Below are 24,256 nucleotides of genomic sequence, written 5' to 3' on the forward strand. Positions count from 1 at the left end.
GCGTCGCAGCCCCTGTGCGTGTCTCTCTCTGGCGGCTTCGTCACCACCATTTTGTGCTAGGATCGCGGCTCTTGCTTGCGCGCGTGAGAGCCGGAGCAGCAGCGGGGTCATGGCGGAGAGTCAGTCAGCGGCCGGGCTGGGGGAGTCTGCGCCCCTGGGCGGGGCGGCTCCCCCCGGCTCGGAGCCCGAGACCCGGCGGCTGAGCGAGCTGCGGGTGATCGACCTGCGGGCCGAGCTCAAGCGCCGCAACCTGGACAGCGGCGGCAACAAGAGCGTCCTGATGGAGCGGCTCAGGAAGGTGAGGGAGGGAGGGAGACAGCGGGGGGGGAGGGGCGCTGAGGCGCGCGTTCCCGGGCTTGGGGGAGACACTGGCGAGAAAATGGCGCCAAGCGGAGAGCGAGAGGCGTCACGTGACTCCACCGGGCCCGGCGCGAGCTGTTCCTGCAGCGCCCTGCAGCGTTCGGTGCAGATCACGTGCTCCCCCCTCTTCCGCCCCAGGGTTGTGGTCTCGAGCCCCGTGACAGCGGGGGAGCCCCGACCCGCAGACCCTCCCTTTCGTGCACATGGCACCTGCTGGCTCAGGCCTCGGGCCCCGTGTCCGAGTCTCTGCCCGCAGGCAGGGGCTGTGTGTGCAGTGCGTATTGCAGACCTTAACTACCACGAGGCCGGACGGTGGGAGCAGGGTGCGCGACACGTGGCTGGGAGTGTTGTGGCTACACTGACCAAAGCCATCCATGGCTGCCGTTCTCCACTTCCTTGAAACGGAGACCCTGTCATTCATCTGATCACGTGGGGGCAATGGGAGGGGTGGGTGAGTAGGGAGATGGGGGTGCCTTCTAGGAAGCACTGGCACACATTTTGCTCGTTCGCCGGTGCCTGGGAATTTTTGGTGTTTCACTTTCATTTGGTGCCACTTGTATTGCATGCAAGGTTTTGGTGACAGCATTTTTCTCTCTGGTGTGTTTAGTACCCAAGACCAACAGGGATCTGTAAATAAACAGTGGCTTTATATCTTTTTCCAATAGGCTATTGAGGATGAAGGGGGAAATCCTGATGAAATTCCAGTGGTGTCAGAGATAACTATCAAGAAAACACCAAAGAGAAGCAGCAAAGGTACAAGGGAGTTGAGAGAGGATTTTTTTTCTTGGCTCTTGCACCTACAAAACAGAATCTAGCTTCCCTTCCTTTTCTTTCCCTGCTTTCCCTCTGAAAAGTATTTGTCTTTTAATTTTGGCAGTGTGTGTGAATTTATGGTGCTGAATTTGTGATTAATAGTATTTGGTTGAGGCAGGTATAGCACAAACAGGAGCACTGTAAAATAAAATGTACGGTTTAGGCCAGTGCAGATAATCTTACCATCAACATCTTGTGTTACTGACGCTCTTCCATACTTATGTGAGTGAGTTTCAGTCAATCAGGGGTATGATACCAAGTCCATCATTAGTGAATTGCACATTTTGTTCAATATTAATCACAGGGCGGTGCATAACTGAGAATACTCCCAAACAAAGTTTGTTGGATCGCTAATGAATGTTTCCTGAAAGACCAGCTTAGAAAGGATTGACTTCTACTGCCAAGTCAGTGAAAATTTATCATGATGTTGTGTCTTTGCAGGAGGCTAGTTTGGCATTTTGTGGTGAGGTTGCTAGCCCTGTCAGGTTGTGGACAAATGGGGAACAGGGTGAGACAACCAAATTAATTTACCCTTATGACCATATTCAGAATTTGAGCCAAAGCCTCTAGAGGTGAAAGGTTAGGATGTTAACTTATTTCAGCATGTAACCAAAATGTTAAAATTAAAATGCGTTACTGATTTGATGTGATAAATTTAATCAATATATATGAGCTCCCCCAACTTAGTCTGCAGCAGGAAGTTAATATATGCTTTTCAGGTATTTTTCACATTCCTGTTGATATATGGAGATGGCAACCAGCTACATGACAAATATAGAATAGCTGTTTGTGTGATGGAAGGTGAAATCTCAAAAGGAGTTTCTAAAGATTTTACAACAAATAGCACATTGAAGACTCAAACACAAACTTTTAAATATAAAATAAATTGATTCCTGTTGAAACTTAATTCAGTATATACTGTTCTCTCTGTTCTGCAAGGCAGAAGGGGAAGTCATTTAATAGGTGTGCCACATGTGAAGACCATAAATGTAGTACTTCAAGTTAAAAGTTTCATACCCCAGGTTTAGAATTCCTTATAGTTTTAAAATCTGTAGCGTTTATAACAGTGATGCATTTGCATTGTTGTAGTTAAAGGGCTGTCATGGTTACCTTTAATTTCCTATTTACCTGGAAAGCTTGCTTCAGGTATCAGATTTCAGAGTGGTAGCCGGGTTAGTCAGTATCAGCAAAAGGAAGGAGTAGTACTTGTGGCATCTTAGAGACAAACAAATTTATTTAGGCATAAGTTTCAGATGGTATTTATAATTACAGAATGCCAGGTTTCACTTAAACAAAAACAAGCCATTAGATTTCTAATGGTCAGAAGTCATTTTATGCTGTGTATGAAAGAAATTTCTCTACTTCTGAAATTAGGGGAGGGTGTTACTACAGCATAAATAATCTAAAGATAGAATCTGTTTTATTACTAGAATTGTGTACAACAGGGATTTTAAAAAAGGTCTGACTTCTATTTAAATGCCTAATATAAAATTGGTAAAAGCTTTGAAGTGCGTTAGACGTGGAGGAGTTGTTGGTGATGCACAAATACTCACCTAACAATACTATGCCTGGCTCAGACGGATGCTGTTAGTCACTCTTAACATTGGGTGGATTAAATTCACTTGTAAATTATTTTGGCTAATTTTTCCCTTCCCAGAAAATACCTAAAACATGATTGCAACATTTCAGCATGTTAATAGAATGAAAATGTTCAAGCTGAGATGTTTCTCATTGTAGAAGGGCTATTTCTAAAACCTCTCTCCCTTTCTTGTTCTACTGTGCTTGTATTCTTTGAGGAAATTACACTTGTAAATGTGTGAGAAATTGTCTGTTTTCATGTGTTCCTTGTTGATCTGTGTTAGAACTGAAGTGTGTTGTTTCAGTAATGAGTGTTACTTCTAATGTTATGGATCAAGCTGCTGAATGAATTCCTGAAGTAGTAAGACTTTTAGACAGATCATTATAATAAACTTTTGAAAAGAGAAAATTAATGGTCTTTAAGTTACTTAAACACTACAGTCATGCATAGTCAGCCTAAGGAAACTTTTAGCTTAGTCTTGTCAACTTATGTTTTGTTGAACATTCAGAACTTTTATTGTAGCTTATGAAAAGAAATGTGATGTTCAGTGTTATAGGACTGTTGAAAATAAGGCAAAGTATGTTTCTTTTCTGTAAGAAACTGGATTTAATACCTATTTTAGGAAGAAACATCTAAAAAATAGCAATGTATGAATTCATCATTCTAATAATCATAATGTTACTAGGGCGTAGACTAGAAGAAGAGGGAATTGAAGATAATGGACTGGAGGAGGATTCCGGAGATGGGCAGGTATGTGAAACCACATTTGAGGTGAAAAAGAATAGTGCTGCATTCAAGTCACAATGACTATTATATATACTTTTTTTCTTTTTACAGGAGGATATTGAAGCAAGTTTGGATAACTTGCAGGATATTGACATGATGGATATTAGTGTGTTAGATGAAGCTGAAATAGATAATGGCAGTGCTGTAGATTGCGGAGAGGATTACAGTGCTGATAATATTCTTGACTCACTGTCTGATAGTAAAGAAAATGCTGATGCAGAAATGAAAGAACTTCCAGATCAGCCTACAGAATATGCTGTAGGTAACTTGGAGGCATCTCCACAGTTTTCAGAAATTAAAGAAGAATCAAGAGAAATACCAGTAGTGATGGTATGGATCTCTTACATGTGTGGAATCAGAATTATTTTTTTTCAAATTAAATAGTGCACCATTATCTAAACAATAGCAGAAATAATTTGGGGATCTAAATTTTTATGGCCATTGATTTTTTTCTGTTTGTGGAAATAGCATTCTTGATTTTAAAACATTTGCTGTAGGTTTTGTTTGCATGCATCATATTGCTACTCACAGTAGTAGTAGTAGTCTAGAAAGCATAATTTTTATTAAATCTTTGAATTCTCTATTTTGCGTTCAGTTTACATTCCCATTTTCTCTTTTTTTCCTTTGTTCTGGAGGGCAGTGAGGGATCCAAATGCTTTAGTTGATTGACTTCATAATTGCAGAGTATGTTGCTTCTGGACTGATTCAATGTATTTCAAATTTCTTGTAAGCTTTGAGGCTCCCATTCTGACATTTGGAATGTTTTCATGCTGGCTTTTTGTGCTTATCATCTGGTAATAGACTGCCATTCCAGCTTTGTTCATTAATGGTTGACGATAATCTTTCTCATGAATCTACAAGTTAAAACTCACTTGAAACATACAGTAGGGCAATGAAAAAAGATAGGGAGCACAGATATTACCTCTGACATGCATTGTCTCCAGCCAGGGTTATGGGGATCCAGGGAGCTGCTTTTGGTTCACTTTAGAAACTGCAGGAATAACTAAGAAAGTAGTTAAACAATTCAGATTTGATTATATTGTTAAGGTAAAACTAATGAAGTCTGAGATTTTTCCAAGCAGTATTTAAATAGATCAACTTGTTTAGAAGTTGACTTTCTTGCTTTGTTTTGTAGCTGTGATTGAAAGGCAAACAAAAATGCCATATAGAATTTTCTGTTAACATTGAAAGTTTTTTTTTTTTTTTTTTAAAAAGCCCAGACTTTTAAAGTAGGCAAGCAGAGCCTGGAGACAGAGAGAGAGAGAGCTCATTGCCTGTCTTTCTATTTTTTTTTTAAATGCAGTCATCTGTAACCATTTTTCACCTTCTTTGTTGCTCTGTTGAATGCTAGCAAATATTTGCTTAATAGCAGTTATCTAGAAAAAATCAGATAAAATATTTTGCCAACCTCACAATTTCTCATTCAGGTTTCATTATCAATAAAGCTGTGATGAATCTTCTGTATAGAGTGACATATTTTTTCCTATTTATTCTTTTAGGCAGAAATTGAGGATGCTGGAAACAGTTTAGATGTTTCTTCTGATTTAACTGTAGTGAAGGTAAATTCTTCTTTTAATCTTAAATTTAATGTCAGCAATAACACATGCTGTATAAAGAGCTTAGTTTCTGGCAGGAAAATAGAAACACCTAATTCTTATATTCAGATAACTTAGAATTTGTTTTTGTAATTCACTGTTATCATATTATGCATAGTAACAAAATTATGTACCGCTCCCTATGTTGAATTTGTCTGGTGATTGGAAGAATTGAGCCTTTTTAAATGCTTTGTTCCAAATAATTTACTGTCAAAATATAACTGTCATATACTTGGCTATATTTCATATACCATCAGACTTTTGTATACACTCATTTTTATACTGTTCATTGTTACCATAATTGGGTGTGATATAAATTAACTGAAACATAGGGCCTGCTTTTCAGAAGTCTGGAGGATCCACAGCTCCCGTTGACTTCAACAGGAGTTGTAGGTGACTTGTACTTCGGCAAATTAAATTTGTTGTAGTTACATAGTGCTGGGAAAATGGTATCTCTCACATAGGCACATGTATTTATAAAACTGTTGTCTGATGATTTGTTTGCCTGTATTTTAAAGGCGTTAGAGTGAACAGTACAATGTACACTTCAGCTGACTAATAGCGCTATTTTGATTTTTTTCCCCCATCCTTTATATGATGGACGTGGCCGTAGCCCTGTAATGTGCTCTGAATGCCCACAAAAACACTTAGTGTATGAGTCTGATTCCAAGTAGTCTTAGAGTTTTTTGTATTTATATTTCATCTGTGGAAATTATAACGTACTTACTTTAAAATCTTACTCTAAAAATGATTGTTTTAAGGAATTTGTTTTAAAATCTAACCTTTTCAAGGTTTGTAAGAGTTAATAAAACTTACAGTAATTTTTCCCCATATTCTGTTTTGTAAATAATTTTAGCCAAGCTCAGCATCTTTACATAGGATAGTGTTTTGTAATATATGTATTTTTTCCTTATAGGAAATTGAAGAACTACCTTTGGAGCCAGGTACTGTTTTGGGGGGAAGAAAATAAAAAGTTAAGCTATGAAATGGTTTCGCTCTTGCACCAAATTCCTCTTGTACCCTTATTTGTTTTATTTAAGTGCATTACTATAGTGTGCATTATTCTAATGGTGCACAGTCCAGATCATTCAAGGATCATAGAGATTGGAAACCCAGTCATATCACCAGGTCTGTGACAGTGTCATCTCTGTTATTTGAGAAATACATTCATTGTTATAAAGTGGTTGCTTTAAAACCTCTTTAAGTAAGTATGTTAATTAACCTAAGCCTTAAAACTTGAAGGTTCTGCACGCAAAACAGATCTTGTGATATCACACGGTACATTAACGCTGTAATTTTGAGTGGAGGAGTGCAGGTAGTGTAATACTATAGTAGGGAACTAAAATTAAAGAGTGCCTGGATTTCAGAAGAAGGAAGACAGAGTTTCTTCATGGAAATTTCATACAGATACTGTTCACTTTTCTGGACTGCAAACATACTCACGCACCATCAGAAGATGTTCCGGTTTTCATGTTGGACTGTTCTGCCAAAAGAATTTCACAGGAATTTGGGAATTGCACTGTCAAAGAATTGATGCAGTCAGTTAAGCATCTTGGACTTTGGAAGCTAACTTAGGAAGAACTAGAACTCAACTTGAAGAAGACTGTCAAGGACGAGACAGAAGGTTGTGTGTTTAAGTTTATTGGGCATTTTTCTTCCATGTAGCTTTCAGGCTTTAATATAATAGTTTGCTAGACTGCAGATAGTTTAGAACTTTTAATATTGTGTACATTAGGGTTTTCCAATCTCTGTGTAGCTTAGAACTTCTCTTGGTGTTAGTGTGGCAACCATGCCAGTTCCACATTTGTGATTGCTTTATTTCCCTGGTGATTAAATCTTGTGCCATTCTATTCCTGTTAAATCCGTAGAAAATGAGAAAATACTCGACATTTTGGGGGAAACTTGTAAATCTGAACCACTTAAAGAAGACATTTCCGAAGTGGAGCAGCCATATGCACAAGAAGCAAGTAACGCCGTGGCAGGCAGAAAGCTAGCGGAGGAAGAGGACGCGCTTGCTGCCAGTCAGTCGGAGGAAGATGCTTTAGATTTGGACAGCAAGTCAGCACAAGATCTTTCAAGGAAGGAAGCAAAGCATTTAGTTGTAGCAAAAGGGGAGACAAGTGAACAGACAATAGATGAAGAGAAAATGGACTCTGAATCTTTAGTAATAAGTGATCAGAGTAGCAAACCATCACAAGGTCTGGAAGTCTCTAGTGGGGAAACAGCGGATAAAGATGCAGGTCTTGAAACCAAAGATAGTAAAGAAGATGCCAGGAAAACAGAAGACAAAGCTAATTCTGAAGAATCATCTGCTACTAAAGAGTCCTCTACCAATGAGGGCGGTGATCAGAAAAAGAGGTTTGTTTTTTCTCAGTTTTAGACCAGATGCTATCTTTTTCATTGGTCATTAAGTGATGCAAATAAGCTGTTTCCTTCAATTGGCCAGCAAGACTGATGAAATTGTAGTCTATTCCTAAAGAATCTTTTATTTCTTCTTGTGCAATTTTTAACTGATGGTTTGATTTCCTTCCTTTCCTCAACCTTCAAAGGTTGTTTTCTTAAATTCTTCCTAATTTTTATCTTCTGGCAAACAGAATTAATTGTCTGTTTAAACATCTGACTTCCCACATACCAGATTTGAAAAAGTTTGCAAAGGTGTCTTTTATTTCACAACTAATTTTCTGGTAGGTATTGAATTCTAGCACACATAATTAAAAGTTATTTTCACTTTTTCCTGGTTGAATAACACTGCTTTTTGTCTTTAGCTCTGTTGAGGATGCAGACACAAAGGCGGTCTCAAAAGATGAGAAAGGTATGTTGTAAGATTAAGACTGATTTGGAAAAATGTTATAATACTAAATCTTATTCTTCTACATCCATCAAAGATCCAAAGGAGTAATTGAGAACACATTTCAATTGCATTGTTTAGCCATGATTCTGCAAACACTTAGGCATATACTTAATTTTACTACAGTGCAATCCTATTGAAGTCAATGGGACTACTTGCAGTAGTAAAATTAAGTTCAAGTGTGTTTATAGGACTGGAGTGCATCTTTGAAAATATAATCTTGGCTGTAAAAAGTTGCTTTCTACTTTTAATATAGGTTCTGATCATTTCTAATCAAGATTGTCAATGCAATGAATCCTTGAGCTTTATGATAATTGTGGTTAGCTTTTAGTGCATGGCAAACATTGATTCCATTTAAAGTTACTAACATAAGGTGGTATGTTTCATGGTACTATCGATTTTGATTTAATGTAATTCTGTATAAAAACTTCTTGCTTATTGATTAAAACAAAGGCAAGGTTTTCAGAAATTTTATCTAATGCTTCATGATAAGATTTATAACCTTTGTGGCACTCTTCAAAGGTGTTCAATATTCTCCATTGTCTAGTAGAATCAGGCTTTCAGTAGATGAAAATTTCTTATACTTTCATTTTTCTGCATGTTGTAAAAACATAAGAATGGCCATACTGGGTCAGACCAAAGGTCCATCTAGCCCAGTATCCTGTCTTCCGACAGTGGCCAATGACAGCAGCCCCAGAGGGAATGAACAGAACAAGTAATCAAGTGATCCAACCCGTCACCTATTCCCAGCTTCTGGCAAACAGGCTAGGGGCTTTATTAACCATGTCATACCAATAGTTATGTCAAAAGAAATAGTGTGTTTGAAACTTCATGTATTTAAAAGTGCTCAATATTTTTAAGATCAAAATGGTCTGTGACTGAAGGAAATGGAGTTTCTAGGACAGTTGTTTTTCACTGCGACATTTTTCTGATACAGGAGTGATTTATTTTTTAATTAGGTCGTACAAGTAGCAGTTCTGGTAGAAATTTGTGGGTTAGTGGACTTTCCTCCTCTACCAGAGCTACAGACTTGAAGAATCTTTTCAGCAAATATGGAAAGGTATGTATTTTTATATACAGTGCTTTTAAATTAAATGCAATTTTTTTTACTCAACTTATTAAAATTAAATGGTGACTTAAAATCTCGCCATTGTTTACGTAATAATGAGCATCATGTTGAAATAAATTCTGTCTTCTGCCTACTTGTGTAAAACCTTAAGAGGAAAATGGGAGTGAACTGGCTGTATGTCTGAACAGGCTAAGCTGATCGCACATAGAATTGTCAATTATTGAGGGTCAGATTTCCAAAGTCAGAGGCAGAGGGAGCTGGGCTCTTGGCTGCCTTTTATGCCTTTGAAAATATCCCCCGAGAGGGCAGTCCTCTGTCAAAACGTTCTCAGAAATATCCGATAAAGTAATGCAATGGTTGCCCAGATTGACCCCTCTGCAGAGGGTGTCTATGAGAGGTGGCATCCCTGTTTGAATACAGGAGTGGCAGAGCCAAGGATCTGGCACCTTCCACATCATAGGCACTGCTTCACCACCTGGTTATCCCCCTGAAATCTAATGCTGTCTCAAACAGTATTGGCTTAGGGGGTGATCCTTCCATAGTTGCTACTATGAGAAACCCAGTCAGTGACAGCATGGTTCCTCCTGGAGCTTTTTAGTGTCAGCACGGAAGTGGAATCTGGAACAGCTGGTAGCCACTTCTTCCCCCTCTCCTCAAATGGCTTTTCCCATTTATAGAAGAAAATTCATCGGGATGCTCTGAAGGGTTAGCTGGTGGACTTCTTGGATCCACTGCTACGTGAGAGGCAGTTGGAGGATATGTCTACACTGCTGTAGTGCTTCAGTGTAGACACCTACTACAGCAACAGGAGGGATTCTCTGGTTGCTGTAGTTAATCTACTTTCCTGAGACACAGTAGCTAGGTCAAGGAAGAATTCTTCCTTGGATCTAGCATGGTCTGTGCCGGGAGTTAGGTTGCCTTAAGTATATCACTCAGAGGTATGAATTTTTCACGCCCCTGAGCAACATAGTTGGTTGACCTAACTTTTCAGTTTAGACCCATCCCCAAGTCATTGAGGTTTTTCTGACTCAGTCATTCCTTATGTCATTTATCTCTTCAGAAAAGGTCAACTTTGAGATGTTGAACATGCTTATAAATGTTCCAGTGAAAGTCGTACTACTGCAGATGTATTTTGAGATATATGTAAATGCTACATTGTGTTACGGGATTAAATAAAGAAATCGGTTATGTTCATGTGGAGATTTATGCCTTTCATTTTTTATATAATTTAAGTGAAGTATATTAACCATGTCATATTAATGGTGATGTTAATAAGGCAGTGCACTGATATTGGTCAGTGCTGCAGAGAGGATGTTCATTTTGCAGTTATCACGTCACACTACATAAACCGAATTAGTGTTTTTGTGCACAATACTATAGTAGCACTATCTAAGTTTTTTGTATTAATTTTGATACTGTCAGGATGGAAACTCCAGCATAAGATCGCTTATTTCAGGAGTACTAGAATATGCTCTAGAATTTTAAAATCTGGTCTTTTCAGTAATGTTGGCACTGCCATTGGCATCAAGGGAAACCCTGTTAGTGTTTATACTTCACTATGATAAGTACAGTACTTCTCAGCACAACATTTTTAGAATACTAATGGCCAAATTGGATACACCTCTGTTCCAAAATGTAACCGTGATGCCATTATCAAAATCTGGACAACTGAAGTCAGGTGGTTTCTTAGAAGTGCTGTAAGCTCTTTGGGGCAGGGACTGTCTTTTTTGTTCTGTTTGTACAGCACCTGGCACTTTGGGGTCCTAGCCTATGCGTGGGGCTTCTAGACTTTATGGTAATACAAATAATAAATAATGAAAATGGTGTTCCAGTGTTCCTGGTGCAAAACCAATGTTCCTGGTACACGTGGCATAGCTGGCATTTTATTCTGTATACCAAGTATGTTGTATCAATTAAGTGATAAATGGTGGAATCTCTGTAACTTGAAGTCTTTAAATCATGATTTTGAGGACTCCTGTAACTCAGCCAGAGGTTTGGGGTCTATTACTGGAGTGGGTAGGTGAGGGTCTGTGGCCTGCAATGTGCAGGAGGTCAGACTAGATGATCATGATGATCCCTTCTGACCTTAAAATCTATGAGTCAAAGTCTGAGACTGTATGGTTGAAGGTGTTGCAAAAACAATAATAAAAAAAATACCATTTCTTAAAGGTGGTTGGTGCAAAAGTGGTGACTAATGCTCGCAGTCCTGGGGCTCGCTGTTACGGTTTTGTTACAATGTCAACATCTGAGGAAGCCACCAAATGTATTGGTCACCTCCACAGAACAGAGTTACATGGGAAAATGATCTCTGTAGAAAAAGTAAGTGGTAATTTTCCAAGATGCATGCACTCTTATATTTTCATTATGGTATCCATTAATGACCTCAGACTTGTAATTGATTATATTTTTGGCAAATACTATTCCAGGCAAAAAATGAACCAGCCGGGAAAAAACCTTCAGACAAAAAAGACAGTGAAGCGAGGAAGGAAAGAGACAGGCACCATTCTACAGATTCCAAGTCTGAAAAGTAAAGTTGGTTTAAAAAGCAAACAAACTGTGAAATGTAACTGTGAAAGACAAATAATAGTTTAACAGAATTTAGTTTTATTGAAATTACTGTTTATAAAGTACCCAAACATGTTTTGTTGTTTCATGCTGCACCTGAAGTATTGATTGATATCAAGGAAGAATAAGCATTTTTATTGCATTGCACATCTTGCTTCATGGATCCTGTATTTATGACCTTGAGAGTCCATGAAATGGAACTATCAAGAGATTATAACCTGTAGTCGGTTTCTTTCTTTGAAAGTTCATAGATCCCCCTTTATTCAAACTCTTGCATACCTGCTTCAGTTCAGTAGTCTACATTTGCTTTCACGGCCTCAGAGCTGTCTTGTTACCCTGGTACACACATTTCTGACTTAGTTATACAATTCGCTTTTAGTGATACAATTAAAAGTTAACTTGTGTGCATCAAGTCAGTCTTATAAGATCCATGTCTGATACCTCTTTAAAGTCAGAAAAGGTCTCATGTCTAATCTACATTGGCGAAGGTTTGCTGGTGTAACTGGAGTGTCCAATCCTCCTAGTGTAGATGCATATTTTATCAGAAATGTGCTTTTGCCAGTATAGCTTATACCAGTTTCTCAAATGAAATAAGCTATACTTGCAAAGATGCTCTTGCTGGTACAACTATGTCTGCACTAGGGCTTTTGCCCGAATAAAATGTCATAAAAATGATGCCGCTAACTGACATTATATTAGCAGAAGTTTCTAGTGTACACCTGGCTTTGCTTAGATTGCAGTTCATACTTGTTTCCAAATCTTAGATCTGCTTTCTCTTTTCAAGTGGTGCAAACTTTACTTCAATATCTTAGGCCTTCAGAGCGCGTCATGTCAGATTCCCGATCCCTGTAATGATCGTTCCCTTTCTTAGGCCTGACCAACCTTGATAAATCTTGTACTTCTTGAATGTGACAGTTCAGTACCACTTGCAGTAACTAACATCTGGAGCTATGTTCAGTATCACAGTGATTGTTTTTCTTTGGAATTATTCATGCCCTTCAAGGATACTAGAAAGAGAGAAATAGTGTCTTCTGGAATGCTAGTATTCTGAATGTGTGAGACAAATAAGGTGACCAAGAATCCTCAGTGGCAGTAAAGCACTGCGTAGTGTGGCTTTTCCTTCCATATTAGCTTAATCCAGTTATTTGTAGCTTGGGACCTGGTCATATTGTTTTGGGACCTATATTGGTATCTCCTGATCCAGTTCATTTTTATGTAAACCAGCATAGACACCATGGTCATCATGATTGTTTCATATATCTTGTCCTCATAAATGAAGTATTAAAGGGCCTTCCTGTAATCTTAATGGAACTGAGTCAGCTCTCTAAATTTTCAAATCTTCCTGTTACTTAGGAAGCTTCATTGAAAGACTAATCTCAATTTCTAAAAGGGCTGCTGGAATAGGTCATGAGATGTCTGCTAATATTTATTTTCCTGGGGGCAAGATTGCCTCTACTGCTTATTTGAGGGGCATTCCATTTCACAGTAGTCTTAGGGCTTGTCTACACTGGCACTTTACAGCACTGCACTTTTCTCGAGCGCTGCAAGTTTCAGCGCTGTAAAGTGCCAGTGTAGACAGTGCACCAGCGGTGGGAGCCATTCCCCTCGTGGAGGTGGGGTTTTTTTATAGCGCTGGAAGAGCTCTCCCCCAGTGCTGTGCCACGACTACACAGCCACATTAAAGCGCTGCCGCAGCCAGCACCTTAACATTGCTAGTGAAGACATGCCCTTAGATGCTACACTCTCTATTTAATTTACTTGCCAGACTCCTGATTACTGATTTGACTTTTACTTGAGTAGTTTCTTACAGCAGAACATATTTGCAAAAGCTTTTATCCTACTCTGGTTCACTCTATGGATGTCTGTTTTTAAATGGGAAAGTGAGCTATATATGAAGATTCATTATGGATTGAATTATTAACAATTTGGAAAACTTAATATTCAAAAGGATCACCTTTCTATTTTCTTTGGATCTTTTTAGCTTTCATATTCAGTCAGCTAAATTAAGGAAAATGTGTGCAACTGTATGTTTCATTCAGGATTTGGCAAATTGGAAGAGTTTATGAAATTTCAGTTTTTGGATGTCTTTTGTGGTTCGTGTAGAAATCCAAAAGAAGTGGATTTGTACAGATAACTGTTCCTATGTACTGTACTGTTAAAGCTTCAGTTTGTTTATAGGTCTGTCAGTATTAAAAAGGATGAGAAGACAGATAAAAAAGATGATACTAAGAAAACAGAGAGAGATGGAAAAGATGAAAAAGAAGGAAAAGAGAAAGATGAACAGAAAACTACGTCCTCCAATCGCTCTAGGACTAGCAAATCAGGTAATGTAAGCTGCTTTCTAAGTAGAGAACTATATTACAGACATGGTTCATATGGACAATGAAGTGACAAAAGGTTGACTTTCCAGACATACAGATAGATTAGATTAGATTGTCTTGCCATTTCCAGTGAAATCGGTGGGGAAAGTGATAAAACACGGAGAATTCTTCGGAAAAGTTTTTCATAATATTCAATACCCTGTGGTTTAATAAGGAGTACAAATAGGGAACTGTTTGAGAACTGTTGATTCTTTGGAATTTAGACCTGTAATCTAAATATTTGTGGCAATTTAGTGTTCTTCAAAATACTTGAACTTTGATGATGTAGATAAATGCTTTTCGTTTTTTTCAAGGATTTTTCTGTTCTGAACAAAGTATGTGTTTACATTGTAAAAAAAACCCTCACATGTAGTATAAAATACATTTTAATTATGAAGGCCCAGCTAATTTAAATAAGTCTTTATTATTCTACTTAAGTTGTTGCAATTTAGAATATTTATTATATTCAGCTACAGATGGTATTCCAACAAGTTTAAGATAAATGGTTGACGTTAATTCATACAGCATTATGCTGTTTCTCTGTCAGACTCAACAGAGCAGCAGCTCTTTGATTTAGGGCATAATGGGTTTAGATTTATAAAACTGCAAAATTTGTGGAAAGAATAAAAATGTATGATTTTTGCATCCTTTTTTATTATCTGTGAAACTCTTCTGATTATAAGCAGGAAGCAAATTTAGTCTAAAGCTTTGCAGATATGTATATAATCTGGTGCAGTTCATGCTGTCTTTTGAATGAGAAACATTTTAAAGTGCAAAAGTGGACTTAAATTCGCTATTTTGAATTTTTATTTGTCCTCTTCAAGTAACATCAGAAGTCTTACTGTAATCTCCCATTATTTTTTTTGTTTCCCAAAGTTCGCAAAAGCATGCATTCTGAATTACTAATTTTACTAATACTCCATTTTCTTTGATATAAATCTCATATTCACGCTAAAAAAATTTAACCTCCAGCCTCTCACTTAAAAAAACAAAACAAAAAAAACATAGTTCTGCTGTTGTAATATTTATAAAAAACATCTAAGGTATATTAGATTGTTCTTGCTACAGTTTGTTATTCATTATACAATCTTTGGTTTTTTTGGTTCATTTTAGGAAGTCGAGGAATTGAAAGGACAGTAATAATGGATAAATCCAAAGGCGAACCAGTTATTAGTGTGAAAACCGCTACCACATCAAAAGAGAGAGTAAGTACAATTTCAATAGAAAACTTATCTCTGAAAATAGATTTAAGCCAACTTTCCCTGTACCTCTGCAGAGTATCTGACTTGCATTTTGAAAATTGTGCTTGTTCTTTGTAAATAAGGAGATTTGGCTAATAATATGACACTATATTGGTAAATGATTATGCCCTGTCTATGCTATAGCTTTCTTCACTGGTACTTTAGGCAGAGTTGCACATATTTAATGGAACAAAGCCATTAAGACCTCATGCTGCCCCAGATGTGTAGTGTGGGGAGCAGCGGGTGTCACTACACCTTTAAAGTGGTATGGTTTGTGTTGTACCAGAGACAAAACTAGCTGGCAGACTCACTCCTCAAAAATTGTAGCCAAATTATTGGTGCTTCCTACAGCTCTCTTCCTTCTAGTTCACTTGCAAAGTGCCTACAATTATTTGTCCCTCTGGTAAGGAAGGGGGGATGATAGTGGTCATATTTGTGGGCATTTATCTTATCTGGTCTCTGGAAATGTAATCCAAATACTTTTATTCTGGTTCATGTATTACTTTGATTAAATGCAGAATACTAAGAGCCAGGATCGCAAGTCAGAGAGCAAGGAGAAACAAGATATTTTATCATTTGATAAAATCAAAGAACAGCGAGAGCGTGAGCGACAGAGGCAGAGAGAACGAGAAATCAGAGAAACGGAGAGACGCCGGTGAGCTTAGTGTCATCACTACCCTGAGCATTGGGAGCCCCCCACGCCCGGACTTGCACCTCACTGAGCTCCAATCAGCTGCACCCTGATCCCCCACCCCACCCGACTCCCCCAGCACCCAGATCCTCCGCTGAGCCCCCCACACCCAGACCACCCCCATGCTGACCCATAACCACCTTCACCTGGAGTCCCCAGCAGAGTCCCATTCCCCCTGCACCCAGAACCCCCCCAACAAACTCCTGTGCATCCAGATCCCCCGAGCGCCTGGACCCTCCACTACGCTCCTCGTACAGTGATCCCTCCCCCTGTGGCTGAAGAGCGCTTGGGCCAGGATGTGGGGAAAGGGGTCATTGCATGGGGAGCTGCTCCCCCTGTCCACCCAGTCCCCGTATATCTAGACCCCCCCCCCCCCGCACCCAGAACCCCCACCCCACCGAGCCTCACCTTCTGCAGCCAGACTCTCCTCCCCCTCCCGCCCCCTCCAGTGCAGAGCTTCCTGCAGCTGGGGGAGGTTTCTGGGGGTTGATCTGCCTGAACAGATGCGCCCGTGCTGCCAGGGAGGGGTGAGTGAGCACTGGTGCAGCTTCTCTTTGCTTCCCCACAGAAACCATTTTTCTGCGGGAAGCAAAGAGAATCTGCAGGGGGCATGTTTCTGCACACACAGAATTCCCCCAGGAGTAAAATATGATGTCACTAAATCCTGATTGAACTATTAATTCAAACAATTCAGATTTGGCTCCTTGTTCTGATCACAGATTGTCTGCAGAAACGATGACTTTTTATGGGTTTGTGATTCATAGTGGTTTAGTGTACACTTTAACAAATTTATTTAGGCGTAGTGGGTACTATATTGTGTATTCAATATTTAGAATGCAGTGAACTGTCCCTAATGCACCAACATGAATCATTTGGTGTAATAGAGAGAAATTAAATGTATTCCTTCTTTGCTAATAGGGCAAAACTGGAATGTTTTTATATGACTTTTTACCCTTACTGCTATGCAAGGGACGAATTTTCAGAGAACATGTTACAGGATCATTTATCCTGCTTTGAAAAATGTCTGCATTTATGTAGTAGCAAGAGATCATTATCCTGTGATAGCAGCAAAGAGTCCTGTGGCACCTTATAGACTAACAGACGTATTGGAGCATGAGCTTTCGTGGGTGAATACCCACTTTACTGTTCTGTTGACACAGTCTGTTATGAAAATGACAATTTTGTATTGGAGCTATCTGTCACCTCATGCATAGTTACATTCAGCTTCCAAGTTTAGTCTCCCGTATCTTTGTCCATTGTTCTGGGTTTATATTTTTCTAGTGCAGTTTATTGCATGAGCTTTAATAGATTTGGAGGTAAATCTTTTGAACAGAAGCAGAAACTTTATTTGTTATTCAGTTAGGCATTTTCAAATTTTGCGTTAAGCTTTGCTAAAATACCTTTGTTTTGACTTTGCTTGTATTGAACTGTCACCCTGAAGGGAGAGTAAAGTTATTCTCTCCCTTCAATCGGGGAGTTGTATTCCTGCTGGCTTCTCTTCCAGAAGAATGTAAAGAGGGACATAGAACTCTTCACCTTACGGGAAAGCATTTTCAAAACTGCTCCCTGGGAAAGGGATGTGTGTTATCCCTACTAAATTCTTGCCTCTCGGCTCGTGTGTATACTGTTACTTTTTAAAAAACTATTTTAAGTGGCTGTGATGTTTGTTTAGTAGAAAATAACAAAGTCAGCTGGGTTGTGGGAGAAGATCTAGGAAGCCTTAAAAAGATGTCACTTGAAGGTGTAGGGTACTCTTCAAAACCAACAAACTGCTACTTTCCCTTTTCAGAGAACGAGAACGGCGAGAGCGAGAGCAGCGTATTCAAGCCATTCATGAACGGGATGAAAGACAGAGGCTTCAGAGAGAACGTGACAGACTTGAATTTCAAAGGCAGCGGCTTGACAGAGAGCGTTTGGAGAGGGAGAGGCTGGAGAGAGAGAGGATGCATATTGAGCAAGAAAGGAGGAAGGAACAGGATCGGATACAGCGAGAAAGAGAAGAGCTGCGTCGTCAGCAAGAACAACTGCGCTATGAGCAAGAACGGCGATCGGCAATTAGAAGACCTTATGACACTGATGCAAGGTAAGTGATTGCGGTGAGATTCCAAATTGTAGTGTGTGTTTATAGCAGGAAGTTTAAGGCTGTAATCAGTGAAGTTTTTTTTATGCAATTAGTAAGAACTCTTCTTAGAACAGCTGCTAAACTTCTGAGCACCACCACTGTTTCCAGCTCGGTTTGTTTATTTTATTCTAGTTAATTTGATGTTTTTAAATAAGCACAATCAGCAAAACACACAGATGTGTATTAATAAACTCAAAAAGCAGTAAATGCACATCCAAAGTAGATTACAAAACACAATGCAGTCAAACAGCCGCAGCAAATGATGTATTTCATACTTTTCTAAGGCATCCATTACCATGGGGTGTTAAGTGCAGCTACATGAATTAAAGTTACATCAATGATTCTTGAGGAGAAGGAACTCTTCTCTCTCCCAGCTCTTTGAAGCAGCCTTTTATCTACCCCTACCTTGACCCGTAGAATGGTGGGAGTATCTTCCTCATTGGCATTAAAGCTGCTCTTTTCTATGGAAGGACCTGAGCAAATCGTGTTTTTAAATAATAAATACATTCACAGTAGTCTCTCAGGTAAGTATTTAAATTTCAGTGGATACACGTGGCTGCCAAATCCCCCCTGAAGTGCTGCAATTTTTCCAACAGCAAGCGTCCCTGTTTCTGCTTCCCTGCTAAGGCTGCAGCTGCTCTGGGAGGTTAACAGGCTGATTCCAATCCTGGGTTGGGTGGCAATAGGTCAGTTGGATCCTGGGGAGCAGGGTGGATGGTAGTTGGGGTAGGCGTGTCTCAGCCGATGGCTTTATGCAGCCTGGCCTAGTAGGGATTGGGGCCTGGCTTTCTTCATGCCCACCTCTGACCCAGGCTGTCTGCTGCTGCGTCCTGGCGGGTGGGGAGAGGGGGGGCAATGTTCTTAATGCATGGCAATCAGGAGCTCCATCCCATAGTAGCCCCCCACAGGTCCACTGTGGAGGAGGGATAGCTCAATGGTTTGAGCATTGGCCTGCTAAACCCAGGGTTGGGAGTTCAATCCTCGAGGGGGCCACTTAGGGATCTGGGGCAAAATCAGTCCAGGGGAAATACTGCAGCTCTGGCTGGTAAGGAGCTGAAAGTGTGTGTGAGGAGCCCTGGGTCAGGGTGAGACAGGACCCATCCGCCATTCCACTCCCTTCTGCCAGGGCAGGATTCCCCCCATGCTCCAAGTGGATGATCCCATTCTGAGCTCCGTGCCAGCCCGTGCTGTGGTATCTTCCCCCGCACCCGCTGGGGGAGCCGTGTGGCAGGCTGAGCTGGGGCTCCTAATTGTTGTGCGTTATCAGTGCTGCCCTTTCTCGCTGCCAGACCCTCCCTGCCCCCACAACACACGAGCAGCTGAGACCCAATACCACCTCTCACCTGTAGGAAAAATCATGGTATTGGGCTAATTTCATGATTTCTGTGTGGTCCTTGAAATCTTGATTTACATATAAGACAAGAAGCATTTTAATCACTTGTGCCTTGCCAGCTTTTCTCTGTTTCTGGGGCAAGTATTCACAGTAAACTTCAGTTTACATAGCTAGCTGAGTGTCCAGTGAGTTAAATTATATTGTTAGTGTCTTTTGCACTCTTAAGATTTTAGAACATGAGTTAATACAATAGTGTATGATGTTAATTCCAAATGAATTCTTAACCAGGTACCCTGAACAATATTAATATTTGCAATCCAGCCGCACACAGCTTTACAAATGATGATACTGCTCTCAAATGTGTCTTGTCTGCTAGATATCAGTTCACCTTTGCAGTGTCTGTCTGGGACAGCTGCAGGCTGATAGAGGAATATCAGAGTGAGTTGCCTGAATTTAACATGTCCTGAAAGCGGTTCCATACCTATTTTTTTGATGATATACCTGAAATCTAGTCATCTTGGGACAAATTCAACCCTGGTTTGATTCTGGTTAAGTGCTCCTGGGGGGTTACACCAGGGTGAATTTTGCCCTCAGTCACCCACTCTTTTTGCCCTATTCAGTCACCTACATTCATGCAGAAATAAAAAATTGCCAATTGGAAGCTGTGCTGCAATGCACATAATACTATGTGACAGCACTCAATTATTCCTTTGACTCCTACAGAAACTAGATTCTCCAGGGAAGTTACACGAGGTGCTGTAGAAATTGTGGACTTGAATCATAAAACACAGATGTCAGAAGGATTAAATAGTCTTTCCACTCTCATTTCAACATATGCTGAGATTAAGGTGTGTGCGGTATTGATGCAATTAGCTTCTTTTCTGAAATTGAAATGAGAAGTCAGTTTGGCACTTCAGGGATTTTAATTATCATATCAAAAATATAACTATGAATGTTCAGCTTAACCCACAGGTTGCTTGAAGTGAGACTTGGTTTAGAAAGAGCAAGATGGAAAAATTATTGCTTCATATTGTATTAAATGTGCACTTTCTTACAGGCGAGATGACTCATACTGGCCAGAGGCAAAGCGAATGGCGTTGGATGATAGATACCATTCTGATTTTAGCCGCCAAGAACGCTTCCATGATTTTGATCACCGGGATCGTGGCCGATACCAAGACCATTCTGTGGATAGGTTAGTGATGTGTTTTTTCCTCCTGTATTAGCTGAAATTAAGAAAAGACAAAATATTTAATATCGTATCAGCTTTACTATTTGCTTGTAAAATAGTGCAAAAAAAGTAGGTATTAGAACTTGTGCGTTCTTATGGCTGTATGCGTATCTGCTGCTTGCAAGCTTGTGTATGTTACTTATGAAAATATTGTCAGACTTTGAAAAAATGTTGTTTGCCAATGTGAAAGTGGAAAGCATAGTGAACTTGTGTAAGGCGTGGAAATAAGCACCACAAGGAAAGCCACTTTCTGTACTATCCCACAAAGCATGTGTGGAAATCTAGAACATCTAGATAACTGTACAGGATTAGCACTCCTGATTCCTAGCTCCTTGGCACAAGAGTAATGGAACTGACTTTGCTTTTTTCGCTCTACAGATATTGCTGTTAAGGGTTTTGTTTTGTTTTTAAACTGCATTTGATGAAGGAATTCTTTGATTATTTTCCAGCTCTTCATGTTTATGTGATGTTTATTGTGTACCCTTTCTTGGTCCCCTTCCTTCCTTCCTGTCAGGTCTGATACAGAGCTATCGCTTCAGGTGCTTTGGCACATTTCAGTGATACTGGCACATATAATTTTAGTGCCGTGGTATGTGTTTGTTTTGGTAAACCAGTTTCTCCTAATATTATATTTCTAATGAAATAAGTATTACCATTTCCATACTTTACAGTGTAACAAATACCAGCATTCAATGTTGATTACTTCTTGGAAACCCCAGTGTAATTTAACTGGAAGATATCTCCATTGTTACTGAATTGCTCTCTTTCTTGCACCCCAGGAGAGAAGTTTCAAGGGCAGTGGCAGATCGAGATGGGCAGGTGGGTTAAGTTGAAACTCTTGCTTCATAAAAATGTGCATTTAGATGGCGCCTTTCATTTGGAAGGATCCCAGGGCGCACGGGACTTAAATGCTGCCGCCACTGGTATGAAACACAACAGCTGTTTAATAAACAACCGATTTCCCACACTGAATGTGCAATGCATAAATCAGTTGCTAACTACGGTAGTTGTCATAGACTAGGAAAAAACGCATGTCTAAATGATTGAAGTTACCATATGGATTCTCTTTTTGTGGCTAGTTGATGAAAAGAAAGTGTGTTCTGATTATTGTGTCAGATGTATTATCAGTAAATATAACGTGTAAGGTAATTATTCTGGCACTCTATCCATGAACAGCAAAGAACCCAGTGTCTTCAATATAGCAAAATGGTTTCTAGAAAATGCAAAGGTGCCAAATATAACTGTGCAACAAATATCACCTTTTTAAAAACATTGAGGTGTAGGGGCTGGATTGGTACTTTGGAAATTTAAGAATTCTGTTGATACTTTACCAAAGAGGAAGAGTTGAACTGAGACTAGTTTATGTAAAGTTATTTGAACCAGAGGAAAGAACTGAAGCAAAGGCAAATTGTTAAAGGGATTGGAGTAAAATTGCATTCCACAGAAATATTAATTCACAGAATGAGCCTTAGAGTAGTAAGGGAACCAGTGAAGAGTTTTGAAAGTTATTTGAAGGAGAAAATATTGCTCCAAGAGCTCACACAAAGTAGACAGTCGTAGAGGGGCTGTGTGGAATCTTGTAAAAAAATGCTCTAGTGACTTGATAGGTTGTGGCACTAGCTAAATTCTATTGACCAGCATTTACCGATTTGAGAGTTAGATTACAGCATTCCTGTGTGTCTTTCAGCATTATCCAGATGAGCGCCATGGAGGACCAGAACGTCACTCGCGGGACTCACGGGACAGTTGGGCTGCCTATGGGTCTGACAGAAGAGTAAGCGAAGGGAGAACGATACCTCCACAGTCCCGGTTAGTACATGTAAATGAGGACAGTCATTCACCAGTGCTCATGCTCTTCAAAACATCAAATGAACTCTCTGAAGGTTCATAGTGGGAATCAGTTTTACAAGTGTAAATCCTCTCTCTAGATAGTTTCATCACGGGTCTGTTCTCTTCTGGATGCGCAGTGAATTTACATGTAGCTCCCCTCATAGACTTGTTGGAGGATCCTCTGCAGCTTGAGGTCTTCAAACCACAATTTGAGGACTTCAGTAACTCAGATATAGGTTAGGGGTTTGTTACAGGAGTGGGCGGGTGAGATTCTGTGGCCTGCATTGTGCAGGAGGTCAGACTAGATGATCATAATGGTCCCTTCTTACCTTAAAGTATATGAGTCTATGAACAATCTTCCTAATTCGATGGTATCCACTGTAAATGTAGGATTTGCATAGATATAGCTTGGTAAATGATATTAATAAGTTTATGTATGGGGGTGCTGTGTTTGGCTTCACGGTTAGCTATCAAAGTGATAATGGACACACTTAGAAGATTTTCTTTCATTTTGTTTTTGTTTTGTTTTTTAAGAGATGGACGTGACTGGGGAGATCATGGTCGAAAGTTAGAGGGGCATCAAGATCGTTCATGGCAGGGCAGTGCAGATGGAGTGATGGGACGGGATCATGAGAGATGGCAAGGTATACTTGCTGCTTAACAGTGTGATTGTGGTTTTTCTAGGCATTATTGCTGTTGAACTTTTAGTGGTAGTTAAAACTCATACTGAGCTTTAAAAGCATTACCAAGCAAGCAAAATTCTGGGAAGGCGTTTCTTTTAAAAAATGCTTTCTTTTTATTTAAATGCTTTCCCCTTTATTGTAGGTGCTGAGAGAGGCATCCCTGGTCAGTCCGGAACAGGCCATGTGATAAATCGAGGAGCAGTATCGGGGTAAGAACCTTTTGTGTCAGAGCTTTTCCTTTACTTCCTTTCCCTCTGCATGTTGTAATTGAATCAGTTGAGTAATGTTTCCATGATTTTATCTGGTGCATTTTATTTCAAGAATAAAAAATCATTAAAAAATGTAAATACTACAAAATCACAGCAATGTTACAAATTTGCAGTGAAGCTTAAAACACATATTTTAAAAAGTTTGACTTTGTTCCTAGGCGTGGAGGCTTCATGCAAAGTGGAAACCAGAGCCAGATAGTGCAGGCTAGTGGAGTGCCAGGAGCATTTGCAAACCAGGACAGAGCAAACAGACCCAGTGATCCCCGCTTCACCCATCGTTACTGAAATTTTTAACTTTCTCTGAATGCAAGATGGTGACAACAGTGGTGAATTCTGTTACCCAGGGTCACCTTGAATTTATGTAATTAAAAATCTGCCATATTGTAATTGAAAACTATGTGAACTCATTTGCTTTTTTGTAATAAATGTGTTTTTGTTCAAACACCACTTAAGTTTCTGTTAATGAAACATTCCATTTTTCATAAACAATAAAATTAGTTTACAGCTAACGCTCTTCTTTGTTTTCATGGTCTTTGGCCATTCTGTACCACAAGAGCAGTAGAAAAAAATGTGAATTTAAGAACATAAGAGCGGCCATACCGGGTCAGCTCAAAGGTCCATCTAGCTCATTATCCTGTCTTCCTTCAGTGGCCAATGCCAGGTGCCCCAGAGGGAGCGAATAGAACAGGTAATGATCAAGTGATCCATCCCCTGTCATCCATTCCCAGCTTCTGGCAAACAGAGGCTAGGGACACCTCCCTGCCCACCCTGGCTAATAGCCATTGATGGACCTATCTTCCATGAACTTATCTAGTTCTTTTTTTGAACCCTGTTAAGTCATTTACTTAAATCTCCAGCAAAGTAGCCATTCCTCTGAAAGC

General features: G+C 39.7%; 1 protein-coding gene across 2 annotated transcripts; it reads left to right on the forward strand.

The window, feature by feature from the left end:
* Nucleotides 1-13: 13 nt before the first annotated feature.
* LOC123355914 (scaffold attachment factor B1-like) lies at nt 14-23,884 on the forward strand. Of its 2 annotated transcripts, XM_044998778.1 has the most exons (21): nt 14-298; nt 1,026-1,113; nt 3,438-3,502; nt 3,590-3,868; nt 5,038-5,097; nt 6,050-6,077; nt 7,002-7,491; nt 7,899-7,945; nt 8,941-9,041; nt 11,220-11,369; nt 11,477-11,577; nt 13,794-13,939; nt 15,089-15,180; nt 15,735-15,871; nt 17,697-17,990; nt 20,420-20,557; nt 21,373-21,412; nt 22,281-22,402; nt 22,958-23,067; nt 23,249-23,315; nt 23,534-23,884. In XM_044998778.1, the coding sequence occupies exons 1-21, from the start codon at nt 110-112 to the stop codon at nt 23,658-23,660; spliced, it is 2,871 nt and encodes a 956-aa protein (XP_044854713.1). In that variant the 5' UTR covers nt 14-109; the 3' UTR covers nt 23,661-23,884. The 2 variants fall into 2 exon arrangements, with proteins under 2 accessions (XP_044854713.1, XP_044854714.1); XM_044998779.1 differs by lacking the exon at nt 3,590-3,868 and having other exon boundaries at nt 17-298.
* Nucleotides 23,885-24,256: the final 372 nt, after the last annotated feature.

The sequence above is a fragment of the Mauremys mutica genome, chromosome 24 (assembly GCF_020497125.1).
Source record: "Mauremys mutica isolate MM-2020 ecotype Southern chromosome 24, ASM2049712v1, whole genome shotgun sequence".
Taxonomy (NCBI): domain Eukaryota; kingdom Metazoa; phylum Chordata; order Testudines; family Geoemydidae; genus Mauremys; species Mauremys mutica.

Bases quoted from the DNA above. Each gene is read 5' to 3' on its own strand.
- LOC123355914 (XM_044998778.1), top strand. From the start codon at position 110: ATGGCGGAGAGTCAGTCAGCGGCCGGGCTGGGGGAGTCTGCGCCCCTG. The intron at 23,068-23,248 runs GTATACTTGCTG...CCTTTATTGTAG, and splicing joins GGATCATGAGAGATGGCAAG to GTGCTGAGAGAGGCATCCCT. The intron at 23,316-23,533 runs GTAAGAACCTTT...CTTTGTTCCTAG, and splicing joins AATCGAGGAGCAGTATCGGG to GCGTGGAGGCTTCATGCAAA.